The sequence below is a fragment of the Apteryx mantelli genome, chromosome 31 (genome assembly GCF_036417845.1).
Source record: "Apteryx mantelli isolate bAptMan1 chromosome 31, bAptMan1.hap1, whole genome shotgun sequence".
Classification (NCBI taxonomy): Eukaryota; Metazoa; Chordata; class Aves; order Apterygiformes; family Apterygidae; genus Apteryx; species Apteryx mantelli.
Genome location: NC_090008.1, coordinates 3,018,322 through 3,033,730, shown reverse-complemented (window position 1 = coordinate 3,033,730; position 15,409 = coordinate 3,018,322). Strand labels below are relative to the sequence as shown.

The following is a 15,409-nucleotide window of genomic DNA, read 5'->3' as shown; positions in this document are numbered from 1 at the left end:
CTGGCATGTTCCCGGCCGGGGACGGCGGCACTGGAAGGCAGAAATTCTCCCTCGTGCCCTGCTGGCGGGAAGCAGGGCACGGCACTCCCCAGGGATGGGCTTGCGGCGTTATTTTACGGCACCGAAAGGCTGCCGTGCTGGCTGGCTTGTAATAAAATGGCCATTTTCCCAGCTTATGTCGTCTGAATGATGCTTTTTGTTAGCAACGATTGTGATTAAATCATCTCTTTTCTTCTCCAGATGAAGAAAACTTCATTCCAGAAGAGTAACAAGACACGGGTATTTTTTTCCTCTGATGGCTACTAAAGTGGGAATAAAAGCTGTTCAAAGCTTTGCTATGAGGAAGAAAATGTTATTTAAAAAATGCAGCCGGTTTTGATGGAGGGGACTTGGGGCACGTGCGGGCACACTGAGGCACTGAAGGAAGAGGAGGTCAGTGTGCTAAGAGAAACGTGAAAAAAGGAACGAACGGACTCAAAATGCAGGATGCCGTGAGGGGATGCTGCTGGGCCCCCGGCGGGGTGGAGCATGCACAGCTAGAAAGGGGGATTTGCACCAGAGCGGACATTCTTCTCCTCAAATCCAAGTTTCAGCTTACGAATGCTGTCACTTTGGTGTTCTTTCTTCAAAGCAAACATGCCGTCAATTTTTCCCTTTGTGAGATGCTGCTTTTAGGGATGTAATTGCAGTCAGGTGTTAATGCCGTTGTTATTAGCGTTATCTTTTAGCCGGGAACAAAACCCGGAAAAGTCGGCGAGGGGAGGTTGACGGAAATTCCCACTGCCACTGTGACAGGGTTTTAAATCAAGGCCAATGGCACTGAGCCAGCAGCTCTGCCAAGAAACTTTAAAGCAAAGGTGGGGGGGTTTTATGGGCTCTGGCAGGGGCGATGGCGGGCGAGGAGCCGGGTACAGCCGCGTGGAGATGGGTGATGGGTGCCCTCGGCACGGCCTGGGCGTCGGATGGGCTCTCCGACTGCCAAAGCTCCCGGATGTGGTGGCTGTGCGGATGGTGGTGTTTATTTTTAAAAAATGCAGAAAGGAAGGGGGAGAAATATTGTGGGGAAGCCCAGGTCCAGGCCACGCGGGGGCCAGAGCAGGCCAGCCCTGCCCCAGTGTGCTCAGCCTGGTGCTCCTGGCCCACCCGAGCTTGGGGCAGGCGATAAGAAAATGCTGCTGGGTGGGACTTCCCAGTGCTTTGGTGTGAATAAATCCCAGCGTGGGATTTCCTTCTCCTGCAGGCATGGCCGTGTCGGCTGGGCCTGACAGCGTGGCCAGAGCTGTGGCTCGCAAAGCCCCCCACTCCTTGCTTTTGAGGTCCCACGGCCGTTGTGGAGCTGCAGTCCTACCCATGGGCAGCTGTCCACACCTGCCTGTGATCCCTCCCAGGTCCAGCTCCTGAGGAGGTGTTGGTGACGCTTGTCTTCCCCACTGTGTAGGAGACAAGTGGGATGAATGCCACTCTGCCCAGTCACATGCGGTCGTGGCGGCAGCAGGCAGATCCCCCATTGCCACAGAGCCCCATTTGGTTCCCATCGTGGGTATGTGCAGAAGCGTGTCAGCCCTTGTTTCACCCAGACATGGATGAGGCTTCTGTTGTGCTGGGCGTAAAGCTGGAATGGCTACTGCAGGGCTTCACTGGGTCCTGGAGATCCTACATGGACCTTACCTGGCCCTACAGCTTCTGTTGACCAGGCCAATGCAAACTCTTGGGGCAGAGCCCCATCGGATACGAGGTGGGCATGGGTGGACAGAAGCTGTCATTTAGGGACTCACCTGTGTGTTGTGGGGCTTGCTGGATGGGAGACCCCATGCCCAGGAAAGGAGCTGCCAGGGACTACATGGATTAGATGGAGCCCATTATCGCCCCCGGACGTGAGGAGGATGCCAATGGGGGCTCCTTCAATGGGACCCAGGTGTTGGGGGGGACGAGGTGGAGCGTGGCAGAGATCGTGCCACGTGTGTGACATTTTTGGTAGGGATGAATGGTTTGGGAAGTCCCAATCTGACCCTGCTTGACCCCCTAATGGGCAGATTTTGCCATGGCCCCCTTCTCCCAGAAACCTTGTGTGTGTGTCCCAGCTTGCCACCATCCACTCCCAGGTGGTAATGCTGGATCAGCTGTCTCTCCTGCCTGCTGTGCCTGGAGAGGTGATGTGGTTAGCCCAGGAAAGGCTGGCCTAGGAGTATGGAGGTTGCCATGGGACAGTGGAGAGGTTGGTGGCACTGGCACCCGCTGTGCCGGTCACTCTGGGAAGGACAGGGTGGCAATAGGAGGAAGCAGCGGGGATTTACCCTGTCTGAGTGCCCTTGGCTCTGTTGGAGTGGCTCCAAGCATGGACACAGGGGTGCTGGCTTGGTTTGACTTACGCCATCCATGTGCCCGTGATTTATTTGCTCACGTGCAGCACAGACGTCAGACCCTGTGTGTGCTGTGCGTGGGCAGAGGGTCTCAGTTACAGACCCTGTAACCCAGCCCTGGGCAGAGGTGACACCTTGGGTTTGTCCCCGATGACCTGGTTAAGAGGAAGGGCTCCTTGCTCACAGACTCCCAGGTGCCACACTGAGCTTTGGCAGGGAAGAATTTGGGCAGCAAAGACCACTGCTGCTTTTCAGATCCGTTTCTTCGTTAATTTGATGCCATGTGGCCAACAGGGGCTTACAAACTGCAGACAGGGAAGGAGGGACATCAGCACGGTTGCATGGCAATCACAGCTTCCCCAAATGTGGCCAACCCCTATTAGCAATAGTATAGAAGTGACAAACAGCCCTGTGCCCTCTGTGTGGCTCCAGGCTGGGTCTGGGCTGTGTCAGGGCTTCAGATACACCTCTCCCTCGATCTTGTAGGGCAAGTTTCTCCAGCCAAAGATGGGGGCTTCCACGGGTGAGTTGTACATGGCTGATATCACTTCTCTGGTTGAGAGCCCCAAATCCCACATGTACACATCTGAGATCTCCCCTACGAAGGACTGCCTGATGTCAAACCCACCCTCGTAGGAGTCGTGCTCCTGCCCCAGCACGATCACTGCCTCGTGGCTCACGGTGTAGCCTTTCTGCACCCCCTTGCGGGGCCAGGGCTTCCCGTTGAACCAAAATCCCACGATGCCCGTGGTGGACTCCCAACTGGCGCAGGCATGCTCGCTTCCCATTGGGGCCCCTTTGGGGACGCGGAAGGACACAAACTTGCCCCCCACGTACAGCCGGTACTCCTCAGGCCTGAATTTGATGAGGACGATGTCATTGTCCTGGGCCTTGGTGGCATAGGAGAAGAGGCTGTAGGGCCGAGTGAGGTCCGTGTAGGACCTCAGGCACACGGTGAAGTTCTGCAGCGGTTGCTCCGGTGTTGCCTTAACCAGCACGTAGGAGTCATTGGTCTCTTGAGGAAACACGAACACTTTGTTGAAGAGGTCTGGGAGAGATGGGAAAGGGGTGGCTGCTCCTGCCATGGCAAAGGCATCTGGTTGCCTCCCAGCCCCTCCGAACCGGGGCACATCTCCCAGGCTAATTTCCCAGGGGGAAGCAGGAGACCAGCCGAAGCAATGAGCCAGCAAAGAGGCCACCACCGGACCCGGGGCTGTGTGCGACAGCGAGGTACCTGCCCTACAGACTTTCCTGAGTGGGCCACCGGGGCTGGTCACATGTGGGCAGTGACGTGGGCCATGTGTGATGGTGACACAGGCACACAGGCCACACAGTGCTGGGGCCAAGCTGGGGAAAGGAGGGGAAGAGCCTCATCCTCCAGCTGCCCCCGTGATCGGGGTCACCCTGTCCCTACCGTTTATCCACAGGTCGTAGGTGGCCACAACGCTGCCCTTGGAGCCGGTGGCTGTGCAGATGTAGGTGCCGCAGTGGGTCTTGTTGAAGGAGGGGATGAGGAGGATGTTGTCCGGGCCTTTCTGCAGGGGCACCTTGCTTCCTTGCTTCTCCCACAGGAACTGCTGGGGACTGAGCCAGGCAGGGGGTCACCCAGGGGTGGGGGCACCCTGGGGGTGGCTGTGCCGTGGGGTGTGGGGACGTGAAGCCAGCACAGCACTCCTGCAAGCCCCCTCAGCCCTGACCCGGCCCCTTCCCCTCCCGCTGCCCATGAGGATGCTGGAGGATGCCTTGTGCCGGGCCTCGTGCCAGCACCGTGCCGGAGGGACAGGAGGAGTGGGGAGAGCCTTACCTGGGGTCCCCAGAGACCTCGCAGGACAACATCAGCTGATGGTACTTGGTGGGCGCCGGCGGGTGAGCCTGGATCCTGGCAGTCACTTTTTCTGCAGCACCGTGAGGGAAGGTCTAGGCTGGGTGGGGTGGGGTCTCCCTGGGCTGCTGCCCCCACCCATGGATCCCAACTGCACCAGGGTTTGCTCAGTGTCACTGCCTGTGCTTGCTGGTCCCCAATGGGCAGGGCTCCAGCAGCCAGCCCGGCCTCCCTGCCACAGATCCTGCTGTGCCCCAGTGTCACCCCTCGCAGTGCCCAGCATTGTGTCCGCACTCTGCCCCACTGTGCCCCTGCTGCAGTGCTCCGTGTGCCCCGCTGGGCTCTCACTGCACTGCCACTGCATCTCTTCCTTACATCTCCCGCTGCACCCGTTGCACCCTTCACTGCACCCTCCCAGTGCACCCACTGCACCCCTCACTGCAGCACTCGTTGTGCTCCACTGCTTGCCGCTGCACCGCCACTGCACTCATTGCACTCTGCCGGCGCACTCACTGTGCAAGCTCAGTGTGCCCGTTGCACCCTTCACTGCACCCACTGCACCCCTCACTGCTGTGCTCAGCGTGCTCCACTGCTCCTCCCTGCCCCTTCCCCTTGCACCTCCGACTGCACCCACTGTGCTCCCCAATACAGTGCTCCATGTGCTGTGCTGCTCCCCCCTGCTCTGCCACTGCATGTCCCCTTGCGCCCTCCTGCATCATTGCACCCATTGCTTCCCTCGCTGAACCCATTGCTTCCCCCTGCACCCCCCACAGCACTTTCCCCACCGAGTTCCCCTGGCGCAGCCCCTCCAGCCCTACCTTGTGGGGCAGAAGGGCCAAAGAGCCCCATGAGAGCAATGAGCCAAAGCCACAACTTCCCCATGGTGTTTTGGCTGCAGTGATGTGCCCCACTGCCCCTGGCCACCTGCACCTCTGTGGGTGAGGGTGAAATGAAGGGCCACAGCGCTGTGCACTTCCCAGGCTGAGCTGCGTTGCGGGCAGCGAGGGCGTGCCTTGATGACAGCATTGCTACGCAACGGTGTGACGTTCATTGGCAACCTTTGCATCCAAGCGCACGGGGGAACTGACTGCCATGTGAAGTCCACAGGGCTTTTGGGAAATTTGGAGATGGTCCCAAGACCAGACCATTTGCTTGGCAGTCTCCGGACCCAGCAGGCTGGCAGGGAGCCCTGGGACAGCAGGACCATGTGTTGGAGAGAGGGCAGAGGATGTGGATGTGCTTGAGGACAAGCAGTGGGGGTCCTCTGGAAAGGCTGTGCACCGACATGGCAGGGCTTGGCGGACCTCGGACAGGCTGTAGGGCATCTCCCCTTCAGCCAAGGAACAGTTGCAAAAACCTCCGGTTGGGTTGCAGTGGCAGGCTGAGCCCACAGGCACCCAGCCCTGGTGCACTGACCGTGGGAGACTCCATGGTTGCAACAATTCAGCTAATTTGTCAAGATGACAGGATGAGGGGAGGGTTGAGAGCAGCATCTTGTCATCTCCCAGCTGCCCAGGGCCAATCTGGACAGCCTGCTGGAAGGAGTGGGGCTGCTGGGCTGCCAGGTGAGCAGCTTTGCCCTACTGGCACGGTCCTTGCGGACTCTGGCATTTCGTGGATGTCCGAAGGTCCTGTGGTGGGACAGCAAGGCAGATCCCATGTTCAACCAAACTGATGCACAACATCAGGAGCGGTAGCAGGACAGACCCACAGCTGGGACATGGGGAGGCTTTGCCCAACCCTGGCTGAGGGCTTGGAGACAGAGAGGGACACTGGCTAAGGAAAACTGAGCAGTAAAAGCAACTGGAGGGACACCTCAGGAGCAGGAGCATCTGTCCTTGTGTCCTCTCCTGGGGATGCTCAGGGACCTCAAGAGACAGGACAGGGCTGCAGGGCCCTGAAGCAGAGTGTCGGCCAGGACACAGATATGACTGGTGAAAGGAGTGACCCATGGGAGTGGTTGGCCTTGGAAGTCCCTGAGCTGAAGGGAAGCTGCAGAAATAGCAGCAGGAGGTGCGGTCCCCTGGCACGGAGGGAGCAGGAAGTGTGATGTGTGGGAAAGCAGCAGGGTGGGGGAGAGGTGGGTTTGCAAATGAAGTGGGCAGATGTACCAGGGTCCCCCTGCTCTTTCCAGGGACAGATGAGATGGAGCAGACTGCAGGGGTGAGTTGTGCCTTTGCAGACAGATGAGACTCCCACCCAGTCCTGCTCAGCCCTGACGCTGGCTCCTGCCAAGACCCCAAGGCAGGGGAAAGGATGGTATTTCATCTGCAAGGGGAATCGCAGGGAATAGATGAGTTTTCTCATTTTTTCTCAGGGAATAGAGGAGTTTGGACAAGCTGCTCTAGAAATGCATTTCCTGGGGATGCCCAGGCATCTTGTGTGGACAGCTGTCAGTGCAAAGACATCCCAGCTCCTCACAGCAGGGAGTTCCCTGGGTCGCTGTCTGGTGGTAAAGAAACACTGGCTTCTGTTTATTTTGAATCTGGCTCCTATGAGGTCAGTTATGGTCCCCTGTTCTGGGGTGGGAAGAGAGAGGGAATGGTGGACCTTGCGTTTTGGAGCCCTCTGTGACATTCCCCTTGGATGTTTCCCAGCCTGAAGGGTCCCAGCCTGCTTGGTCCCTCCACATGCAGACACTATCCCCAGCTTTGATCTCCTCCTCTGAGCCCTTCCAGCCTTCTCATCTCCTCTCTGAGATGAGGGCACCAGAACAGGGCCGGGTACCACAGCCCGGAGGCACCAAGGACTTGCACCTTGCAAGGACTGAGACCAGCCACGTCCCTGGCTGGTATCAGCTATTCCTAATATCTCCCAACATTTCATGTGTGTTTAGGCAGCTCCTGAGTGCTGAGCCAAGATTGGCATAGCCTGTTCATCCTCTCCAGGGCTGTGTTCCTGACTGATGGCCATCGGCTCAGAGACCCCATTTATCCACTAATTCTAGCCTCCATTACAGTCCCCCCCTGCGCCCAAGGGACACACACCAGGCTTAAAAGCCTGCATTTACCCGGAGCCCCTGGGAGCTATTTAAAGCTTTTTCTTCATATTTGCCCCCCTCCAGTGTCCAGGCACTGTGGATGTTGTAAGGAAGAGGCTACACACCGCAGTTTGGCTGTTGCATCCTCAGGTTGCCTTACAGCTCCCGGGAGATACAATCTGGTTCTGGTGATTTATTCATGCTCATCTGGTTGGTTTAGCCCATTCCCTCTTGTACAGATCCCCCAATTTCAACTCAGGCTGAGCACCCTCAGCCTTGGGCAGGATTCAGGGTGGGAATCTCCCCAGCCTTGTCCCTGGCTGACCTCCACACAAATCATTCATTAGCAGCTCTGCATCTGCCTTTTCTTCTCTCGCTGCTCCTTTCACCCTGATCACAGTCTCCCTGGCAGCGTTCTTGTTCCTCATGTGTTTGAAGAAGGGTTTAATGTCAGTTTTGGTTTCCTTTGCTGTAGCAGAGCAGAAAAATGACTCTTTGCAGGGCTACAATGTTCATTTGGACACGCGGAAGCCATCCTAGGGCCAATGGGGCAACCCTCCCCAGCTCTGTCTGAGCCTTGTTGCATAGGATCCTGCTGAGCTGGGTGCTCTTGGCTCCCTTCCCACCAGAAGCTATTGCTCTCTGGGATGTTGCACAGCCTTTCTCTTCCCCATGCCAGTGTGTGCAAGGACACCACGCTGAGGCATGTGGCTGGCACGTTCATCTGGAGGTACAGGCAGTTTGTAGAGGCAAAGTGGGTGATGGGACAGATCAGACAGGGAGGGGATGTTGGGGGCAGAAGCTGTTCCAGCCCTGGATCCGAGCTGTTCTTACAGCACCAGGGCCTCCCGCAGCCTGGGTTTCACCACCACGTCACCCTTCATTTCATAGCTCAAGCTCTTCCACGCCAGGATGGCGGGCGGCAGGCGCAGAGACTGGTAGGCAGCTCTCATCTTGTCTGGTGAGAGCCCCCCGTCCCACAGGTACACGTCTGCCAGCTCGCCCGTGAATGAGTTGTACAGGTCAAAGCCACCCCCATAGGCGTCCTGCTCCTGCCCCAGCAGGATCACAGCCTCGGCGCTCACCGTATAGCCCTTCTGCAGCCCCTTGCGGGGCCAGGGCTTCCCGTTGAACCAAAACTCGGTGAGGCCGGTGGCCGACTCCCAGCTGGCGCAGACGTGCTCCCAGTCCCAACGGCCCTCGGGGACGCGGAAGGTGACAAACTTGCCCCCCACGTACAGCCGGTACTCGCCAGGCTTGGGCTTGAAGAGGAGGATTTCGTTGTCCTGGGCCTTGGTGGCGTAGGAGAAGAGGCTGTAGGGCCGGGTGAGGTCCGTGTAGGACCTCAGGCACACGGTGAAGTTCTGCAGCGGCTGCTCTGCCTGCGCCCTCAGGAGCACGTAGGCATCGCTAGGGTCATTCCGGAAGACAAACACCTTTCGGTACAGGTCTAGGAGACGAGACATGGGACACGGCAGGAGCTGGGGCCCAGGCAGCACCCAGCCAGGTGGTCATGCAGCCCCCTTTTTACCCTCTCCCAGCTTTCCTGCGCCCTCGCATTTCCCCTGGGTGACTTTGGATCCCCAGTGCCCACTCTGCTGACCTCGGTCTTGCCCCGATTTGCTCCCCAGGGGCACACATCCCCCAGCCCCACTGACTGCTGCTTACCGGGCCCTTGCATAAACTGAGGGCTCCAAGAGGTCCTGCCAGGTACCACCAGGACCTGGCCAAGAGGGATTTTGTAGGGGGCTAAGCATGGTTTGGTGTGGCCAGGCCTTCAGGTGTGGCAAGCATTATGGGGTCCACCACAATGCCGTCTCGCCCTGGATGTGCAGTCTGGGTCATTGTTCTGAAGTGCCACATACCAAACTGAGGGTACCCTGGGGCTGTGATCGGGATCTGGGTACCTTTGGGTGAGAGCATCCTTTCTGGGCCCTGGCATGCCTCCATGGTGCCCTGTACCCCAGGGAGATGTCCTCACCCTGGAGCCTGTGACCCAGTGGCGCCTCCAGCCCATGCATGGGTCCAAAGCTCCCATCTGCCAAAACCACCCTGACTGCAGACACAGTCTGGTGCAATGACTGCAGGATGGGGCTTGGGAGTCCTGGAAGCATCTGGCCTGGGACAGGGAGGATGCTCCTCTGATTTCTAGCTGTGTTGTGGTCCCTATCCCCGCTATCTGCCCACACGTAGGCTCCAGTTCCCCAGAACAGCCCCTACCTTCCTGGGCCATGATCCCTGAGAGGCCAACAAGGACGGTGAGCCAGAACTGCAGCTTCCTCATGGTCCTCGGTGCAGGGAACCCTGGATGGTGGCTGGGGACAGCAGCAGCAGTAAGTGCGGGGCTGACGCCTGCCTGGTTTATCTGCTGGATGGGTGGGAGGGAAGATGCCTCCCTCCAATCCTGTCCCTAGCAGCCTGGCACGGCCTAGGAGAGCGATTTCACGCTGTCATGTGGTCATGCTGCGAAGCTCGTGAAAGACGCTTTCTCCCTCATCTGCACGAGGCTCCCCCTTGGAGCTGTGCCCTGGGTTTGTGCCCAGCCGACCGGCTTGCTCCGGCAGCCAAGGACATCCTGAGAGTGAGGTCTTTACCTCCTCTCACCCCATCCCTTGGCAAACCCCCTAGGAAGAGCATCCTGGTTTGAGCCTGGCTGGTTTGAAATGCTCTCAGGGAAGGAAGATGAAGCTGCGCTCCTCCCCAGCAACCTCATTCACCAAGGCAGGAGCTTGGAGAGGTCCTGCCTTCTGGCTCCCAGAAACATCTGCAGGCTCTCTTGGTGCTCAGTCGCCCCAGAGTTGGGCCTTGTGAGACAGCTGCAGCACCGGGCAGCCTTACTGGGAGGGCTGGAGACCTCAGGGGAGGAACCGTGCCTGGCCACACCATCAAACAGAGGATGCCTCCATGCAGGCAACGGGGGATGTCGGCAGGGCTGGTGTCTCTCAGTCCTGCCCCTGCTGTGGGGCTGGTGGCCGAAGCCCCTCTCCTCGCCAGGAAGGCATAGCATAAGATCAGCTCTTCCCAGCCTGAGAGCCCACGACAAGGCCATTGGGACAGAGCCAGAAAACAAAGCTCTGGGCACCAGGTGGCAGAAGAAACCACAGCAAACCTGGTGCACCAAGCAACGGAGGGTCCTGGAACCCTCCGTGAATCCTCCTGCGAGGGCAGACAGGGCTGAATGCAGCCAGGAAGCGCAGTCCAGGTCCCACTGGGCAATCTGCTGCCCATAGGAGTTGCAAACCAGTTGGAAAGGGGGAGGATTTCCATCTGGGCTGTGAATGGGAATGGCCAGAGGGACACACAGCAATCCAGACAAATCCCCTACGACCCTTGGGACTTTCCTACCTGGAGAGATCCTGAGGGGCTGCACAAGGCAACAGGGCTTTAAGGAATCCATGAGCCCTTGGGGCTGGAGGCATTTTAGGAACTAGGGTGGCTGTGGGGGCCAAACTGGGCTCGTTAATAAAGATGCCAGGCTGGATACTGAGCAGGGTGGTCCAGAGGGGCCCCGTGGTGCAAACTAAGCCTGAGTACGGTGCACCACTGCCAGGCTAATCCCCAGATTAAGAATGCAGAGAATCAAATCACTTCGGGGGAGATAAATGTGATAGCGCCAAATTTAATTACAACCCTGCAGGCAGCTGGAGGGGGCCATTCACGGCATTGCTGAGCATCACCGGTGGTGAAGCATGGCCACTGTGGGCATGTGCTGGAAGGACGGGGTGGCAGGGCAGAACTGGGCTGCTTTTGGCCATGGGTGGCAATCTCTGGGGAAGATGCGAGTGATTTCTCCATCCCTTCACTTAACAGCTTGGCTCAGCTGGGAGCTAGGGATGAACTATGAACCCACAGGGCTCGCGTCAGCTGGAGCAGCTCCCTGTGTTTCTTCTGAAGGGCTGAAAATGGAGTGGGTGAGTGCCTGGCCAAACTTCCCGCATGCCACCATGGCCACCACTGGGCCACGGACCCAGTAGGTGGCAAGACCTTGCTGTCCTGGCCATGGGCCTGCACCTCCCTATCTCCTTCTTTCCCCATCCAGAATCGCTCCCGGCTCTCCTTCCACATTGATTTTGTAGCCTGTGCATCTTGTGACTGCGCGCGGAGCCGTCCCTAATCGGAATGGATGAGGGCTGGTTAACTGCCTCCAGTGCCGGATATAAATCACCCTGTTTCCCACTAATAGACTGGAGAGCTTCTCTGCCATTATTAACTTTTCTCACTAATTTGGAAGCACGAGGAGCGTATGCCTCCCGTTTCCTGTCAGCTGGTCCTGTGGGAGCCCTAATCGCGGCGTGACCGGAGGTGATGGATCTCATCATAAGAACCAGCGCTTGGCAGGGCATGGCTGGGCCAAACATCCTCAGGAAACGCTGCCCCTGGCCTGCGCCACCAGGTCAGCATGACCTTGTCCTGTGCTGTCCTCTGGGCCTCCCTGCACCCAGGGATGGAGGGGAGGGATCCAGGCTGCTCCAGGGGGATGGTGGTGAGCCGGTGGCGCAGGCGACTCTGAGCAGACCATGCATCCCTGTGCACACCGTGAGGGCAGGTCTTGGGTGCATTACTGGAAGGCTGTCTCCTTGGGACACTGTGGCATCCCCTTCCTGGCATCTGCAGGGTCCTCCTGGTTTGTGCTGAAGCTTGCAAGGTGCACAGCGCTTGGTTGCCTTCCTGCTGGGTTTATAGCTCTTTCCTCGCCAGTCTGCAACATCCCTGCTGCAGTTTTAAACTCTTCAATGGGTCTGATCCTCCCTTCCCAGGGAGAAAAACAACCCCCAGCAGCAGTGAGGATGGACTGCAAGCTGCAGAGCCACAGGATGCTCCAGGGACAGCAGCGCGGTATAAGGACAGGAACTGACTGCATGTTTTTTGGGGGGACCAGCTTTGGGCTGTGCATATTAGAGAGGCAGAGGTGGGGGGAACATGCCTGCTGGTGTTCCAGGGGGGCCACGAGATTTTGGGCTCTCTCCTCTTGGACCTTCACTTTGCGACAGTCCCGTCCTTTTGTGGGATGCATGTATTGGACTGCCAGCACCCTCCCTACGGAGTCATCTGCCTGGGATGGCATGGGCCCATTTTGCTCCCTCGCAGATGAGCGGGCACCCAAGGGAGTGTGTTTGCAACTCACCCCTGCAGCTCGTCGCTGAAGACCCTCGAGCAGTGTGTCTTGGTGGCACAGCCAGCCTGAAGAGTGGCCCTGGCTGGGCCTGTGCATTCCTCTGTTCTGGGAGGATGTGCCTGGAGAAAGTGCCTGCTGCTGGTTTGGTGGGAGCATTTTGGAGCCGTTTGCTATTTCATGGGTGACAGAGCAGTTGACAAATTATTAAAAGCAGAGCTGTGCTTGCAGTCCGTCCGAGTCCGCATGTTCCGTGCACTTTTCAGCACCTGTCATTAGATGCAGGCTGACCCCAGGAGAACAGGGCCTGACAAACATATGTATTGTATATAATCCCCGCCGGTTGATCTCTGACATGACGTTTATCTCTGCTCGCCAGGAGAGAGTGAATAATCCCCCTTCACTTCACTCATGGAGATAAACGCTGGTGCGGGGATCAGCAGTTGCTGCTGCCCTTTCCGCCTGCCGAGATCTCCCGGCAGCGTGGCTAAGTCGGCCGAGGCAGCACGCTGGGGAAGCCCATGCCGGCCCCGGAGCCGCAGGGCTCTGGGCTGACCCTGGGTCAGCTTGGCCCTTTTGCCAGCCCCACCAGCTCTCCTCCGCCTTGAGGTCCGTGAAGACACCCCCAAACTGGGGAAACTGAGGCACGGCTCACCCTGCAGCCTTGCAACCCCACGCCCCCACCATGGCCATTAGGCTGCACTGCCTTCTCCTATCCAGAACCAAGACTTTGCCCTGGACTCGGGATGCAGCACCAGCATGGGAGCACTGATTTTTTTTTTTGGAGGGCAAAGAGGGGCAGGCAGGGATCGGCATAGGGCAAGGGCAGGATGTCCTCTCCGCATGGAAAAGGGTAATGTGAGCAGTGGGGCTTTGAGATGCCTGCCAGAGAGCTGGGGGGGTGCCAGAGTGGAGCTGAGCAGATCAGTGCGTCCAGCCCCAAACGTCCGGGCTGAGGGTGCTGAGAGCCCAGGGGTGGGGGGTGGTGGGCGGAGAAGTCCATGGGGACCTGGCATATGCCAAGCCTGGTGCCCGTGATGGGCTCTGATGGCCAGGCTGATGCTTTCTCGTGGCACTGCTGACGTGGACAGGATGGGAGAGCAGCCAGCTCCGAGCTGCCCCATGACAGCCAAAGGGCCTGGAGCAGCCCCGTGCTTCCACTGGCTTCATTAACTGCAGCCAGCAACAAAGAGCTAAAGAGGAAGTCATGTTTCTGGGCGGATTTCACCCGGCTTCCTCAATTATGGCTGCAATTCAGAAGAAATCAGCAGATCAGTGAGGTCAAGCTGTGAATCCCTGCAGTGCGGGGCCGAGCCAGCCCAGCGTGACAAGGAACCCCTCTGTCCCAGGACGGGGCTGGTAGGAACTCACATCCTGGCATCCTTGGGGCTGGTGACCTGCTGGTTGATAAAGACCAGAGGTGGGATGGGGAGGCGGTATCTCACCTGGCCTCCGTTGGGCCGATGGCTCTAGCCCGCTCCTGCTCTTTGCAGCATGGATCAAACTGGTGCCCTTTCCCAGCCCAGCTCATCTGAGAGGCAGCTGGGTTCAGGGATACATCTGCAGAAAGAGGATCTGCTTGGGGGGGGTGGCTGAGAAAAAGAGCGACCAAACTTCCTCCCGGCGATAAGAGATCCTTTGCCCATGGAGATAAGGATGCTAGAAGCGAGGACAAAGCACTGCGTTCTACAGCCATGCGAGTGCTTAAATCAGAGCAAATTCCAGTGGTGCCGAGCTGTCGTCTTTGTGATTGCATCACTAGAGCAGAGGCTTCTTTCTCAGCACGGGGAGGATTTGTGCTGTCTCTCTGCAGAGCTGCAAGGCTGTGGCCGTGATTTCTGCCATCCGCTCAGGCCAGAATTACTGTGCTTGTCCCACTGATCTTCTTATTGACGTTTTGAAGGATCATTTTGGCTTCTGAGGTCCTTAAAATCCAAGTGGAGCTGCCAGGAGGAATGATGAGTGCTTGCTACATTCAAAACACTGTCAAGAGCATGACAAAAATGCAGGGTTGTTTCCTGGCACGGGTGCTGGGGACATGCACCCTGCAGGGAAGGCAGGGAGGTGAGCACCAGGATTTATACAGCTCAGGAAAGACCTGGGCTCATCCATCTCCTGCGGAGCTCGGAGAACTTGGATTTCTCCTGTATGTTAGCGGTAAAGTCCTTCAAGGCAGGATGTCTTAAACTTAATTTTACATGTCTGCGGTTCCCACCACCATCACTCTCCACAGTCAAAGAAGAGACACAAGCGCTTTCAGGGGCTGCGATGGATCCAGCTGGGACTGGTGGACGCAGCTGGCTGCATTTCCAAGGCTGGTGATGAAGGCAAGCTCCGATGCCTGCGTTAGGTCAGAGATTCCCATCCTGTGAATCGGGAGCACCCAAGATCTGCCCCGTTCCTTGCAGCTTTTGCAGCTTTCCTGATTGCTCCATGTCTGCAGCTGAGAGCTCTGCTCTGCGTGAGTGGGGTTAAGCAGGGTGGTGGAGACAGATCACAACTCCTAACACAAATGCAGGCTCATTCCTGCCCTGGCCTCCACATGTGGTAAAAACCCACAGAAGAAGCAAAATCATGCATGGGAGACGACTGCCCTCCCCTGGGTGCTGGGGGTGAGCACTGCCCTCCCCTGGGTGTTGGGGGTGAGCATTGCCCTCCCCTGGGTGCTGGGGGTGAGCACTGCCCTCCCCTGGGTGCTGGGGGTGAGCACTGCCCTCCCCTGGGTGCTGGGGGTGAGCACTGCCCTCCCTGGGTGCTGGGGGTGAGCACTGCCCTCCCTGGGTGCTGGGGGTGAGCATTGCCCTGCCTGGGTGCTGGGGGTGAGCACTGCCCTCCCCTGGGTGCTGGGGGTGAGCATTGCCCTCCCCTGGGTGCTGGGGGTGAGCATTGCCCTCCCCTGGGTGCTGGGGGTGAGCACTGCCCTCCCCTGGGTGCTGGGGGTGAGCACTGCCCTCCCTGGGTGCTGGGGGTGAGCATTGCCCTCCCTGGGTGCTGGGGGTGAGCACTGCCCTCCCTGGGTGCCAGGACGGTTTCCCCATGGCTGGTTCCTCTTTGGAGCAATAAGGCTTCCCACTTCATCCCTGGATTTCTTTGCCTCCTTTCCGCTTAGCAGTGGCTGCTGTGCCTGGCGAAGC

The 15,409-nt window shown here is 58.3% G+C and overlaps 2 protein-coding genes across 2 annotated transcripts; both read right to left on the bottom strand.

Moving 5' to 3' along the window:
• Positions 1-1,822: 1,822 nt before the first annotated feature.
• On the bottom strand, positions 1,823-5,156 carry LOC106482095 (mucosal pentraxin-like). The gene is made up of 4 exons (XM_067313566.1): positions 5,001-5,156; positions 4,165-4,255; positions 3,775-3,944; positions 1,823-3,408 (listed from the first exon to the last, which is right to left on the bottom strand). The coding sequence occupies exons 1-4, from the start codon at positions 5,062-5,064 to the stop codon at positions 2,810-2,812; spliced, it is 924 nt and encodes a 307-aa protein (XP_067169667.1). The 5' UTR covers positions 5,065-5,156; the 3' UTR covers positions 1,823-2,809.
• A 2,836-nt stretch (positions 5,157-7,992) lies between these two features.
• On the bottom strand, positions 7,993-9,468 carry APCS (amyloid P component, serum). The gene is made up of 2 exons (XM_067313155.1): positions 9,383-9,468; positions 7,993-8,612 (listed from the first exon to the last, which is right to left on the bottom strand). Exons 1-2 carry the CDS (start codon positions 9,444-9,446, stop codon positions 7,993-7,995), a joined length of 684 nt encoding a protein of 227 aa, XP_067169256.1. The 5' UTR covers positions 9,447-9,468.
• Positions 9,469-15,409: the final 5,941 nt, after the last annotated feature.

Coding starts and splice junctions, on each gene's coding strand:
- LOC106482095 (XM_067313566.1), bottom strand. CDS start 5,064: ATGGGGAAGTTGTGGCTTTGGCTCATTGCTCTCATGGGGCTCTTTGGC. Junction 4,256..5,000: donor TGGCCCTTCTGCCCCACAAG/GTAGGGCTGGAG, acceptor ACGGTGCTGCAG/AAAAAGTGACTGCCAGGATC. Junction 3,409..3,774: donor CTACGACCTGTGGATAAACG/GTAGGGACAGGG, acceptor CATCTCTCCCAG/ACCTCTTCAACAAAGTGTTC.
- APCS (XM_067313155.1), bottom strand. CDS start 9,446: ATGAGGAAGCTGCAGTTCTGGCTCACCGTCCTTGTTGGCCTCTCAGGG. Junction 8,613..9,382: donor AGGGATCATGGCCCAGGAAG/GTAGGGGCTGTT, acceptor CTCGTCTCCTAG/ACCTGTACCGAAAGGTGTTT.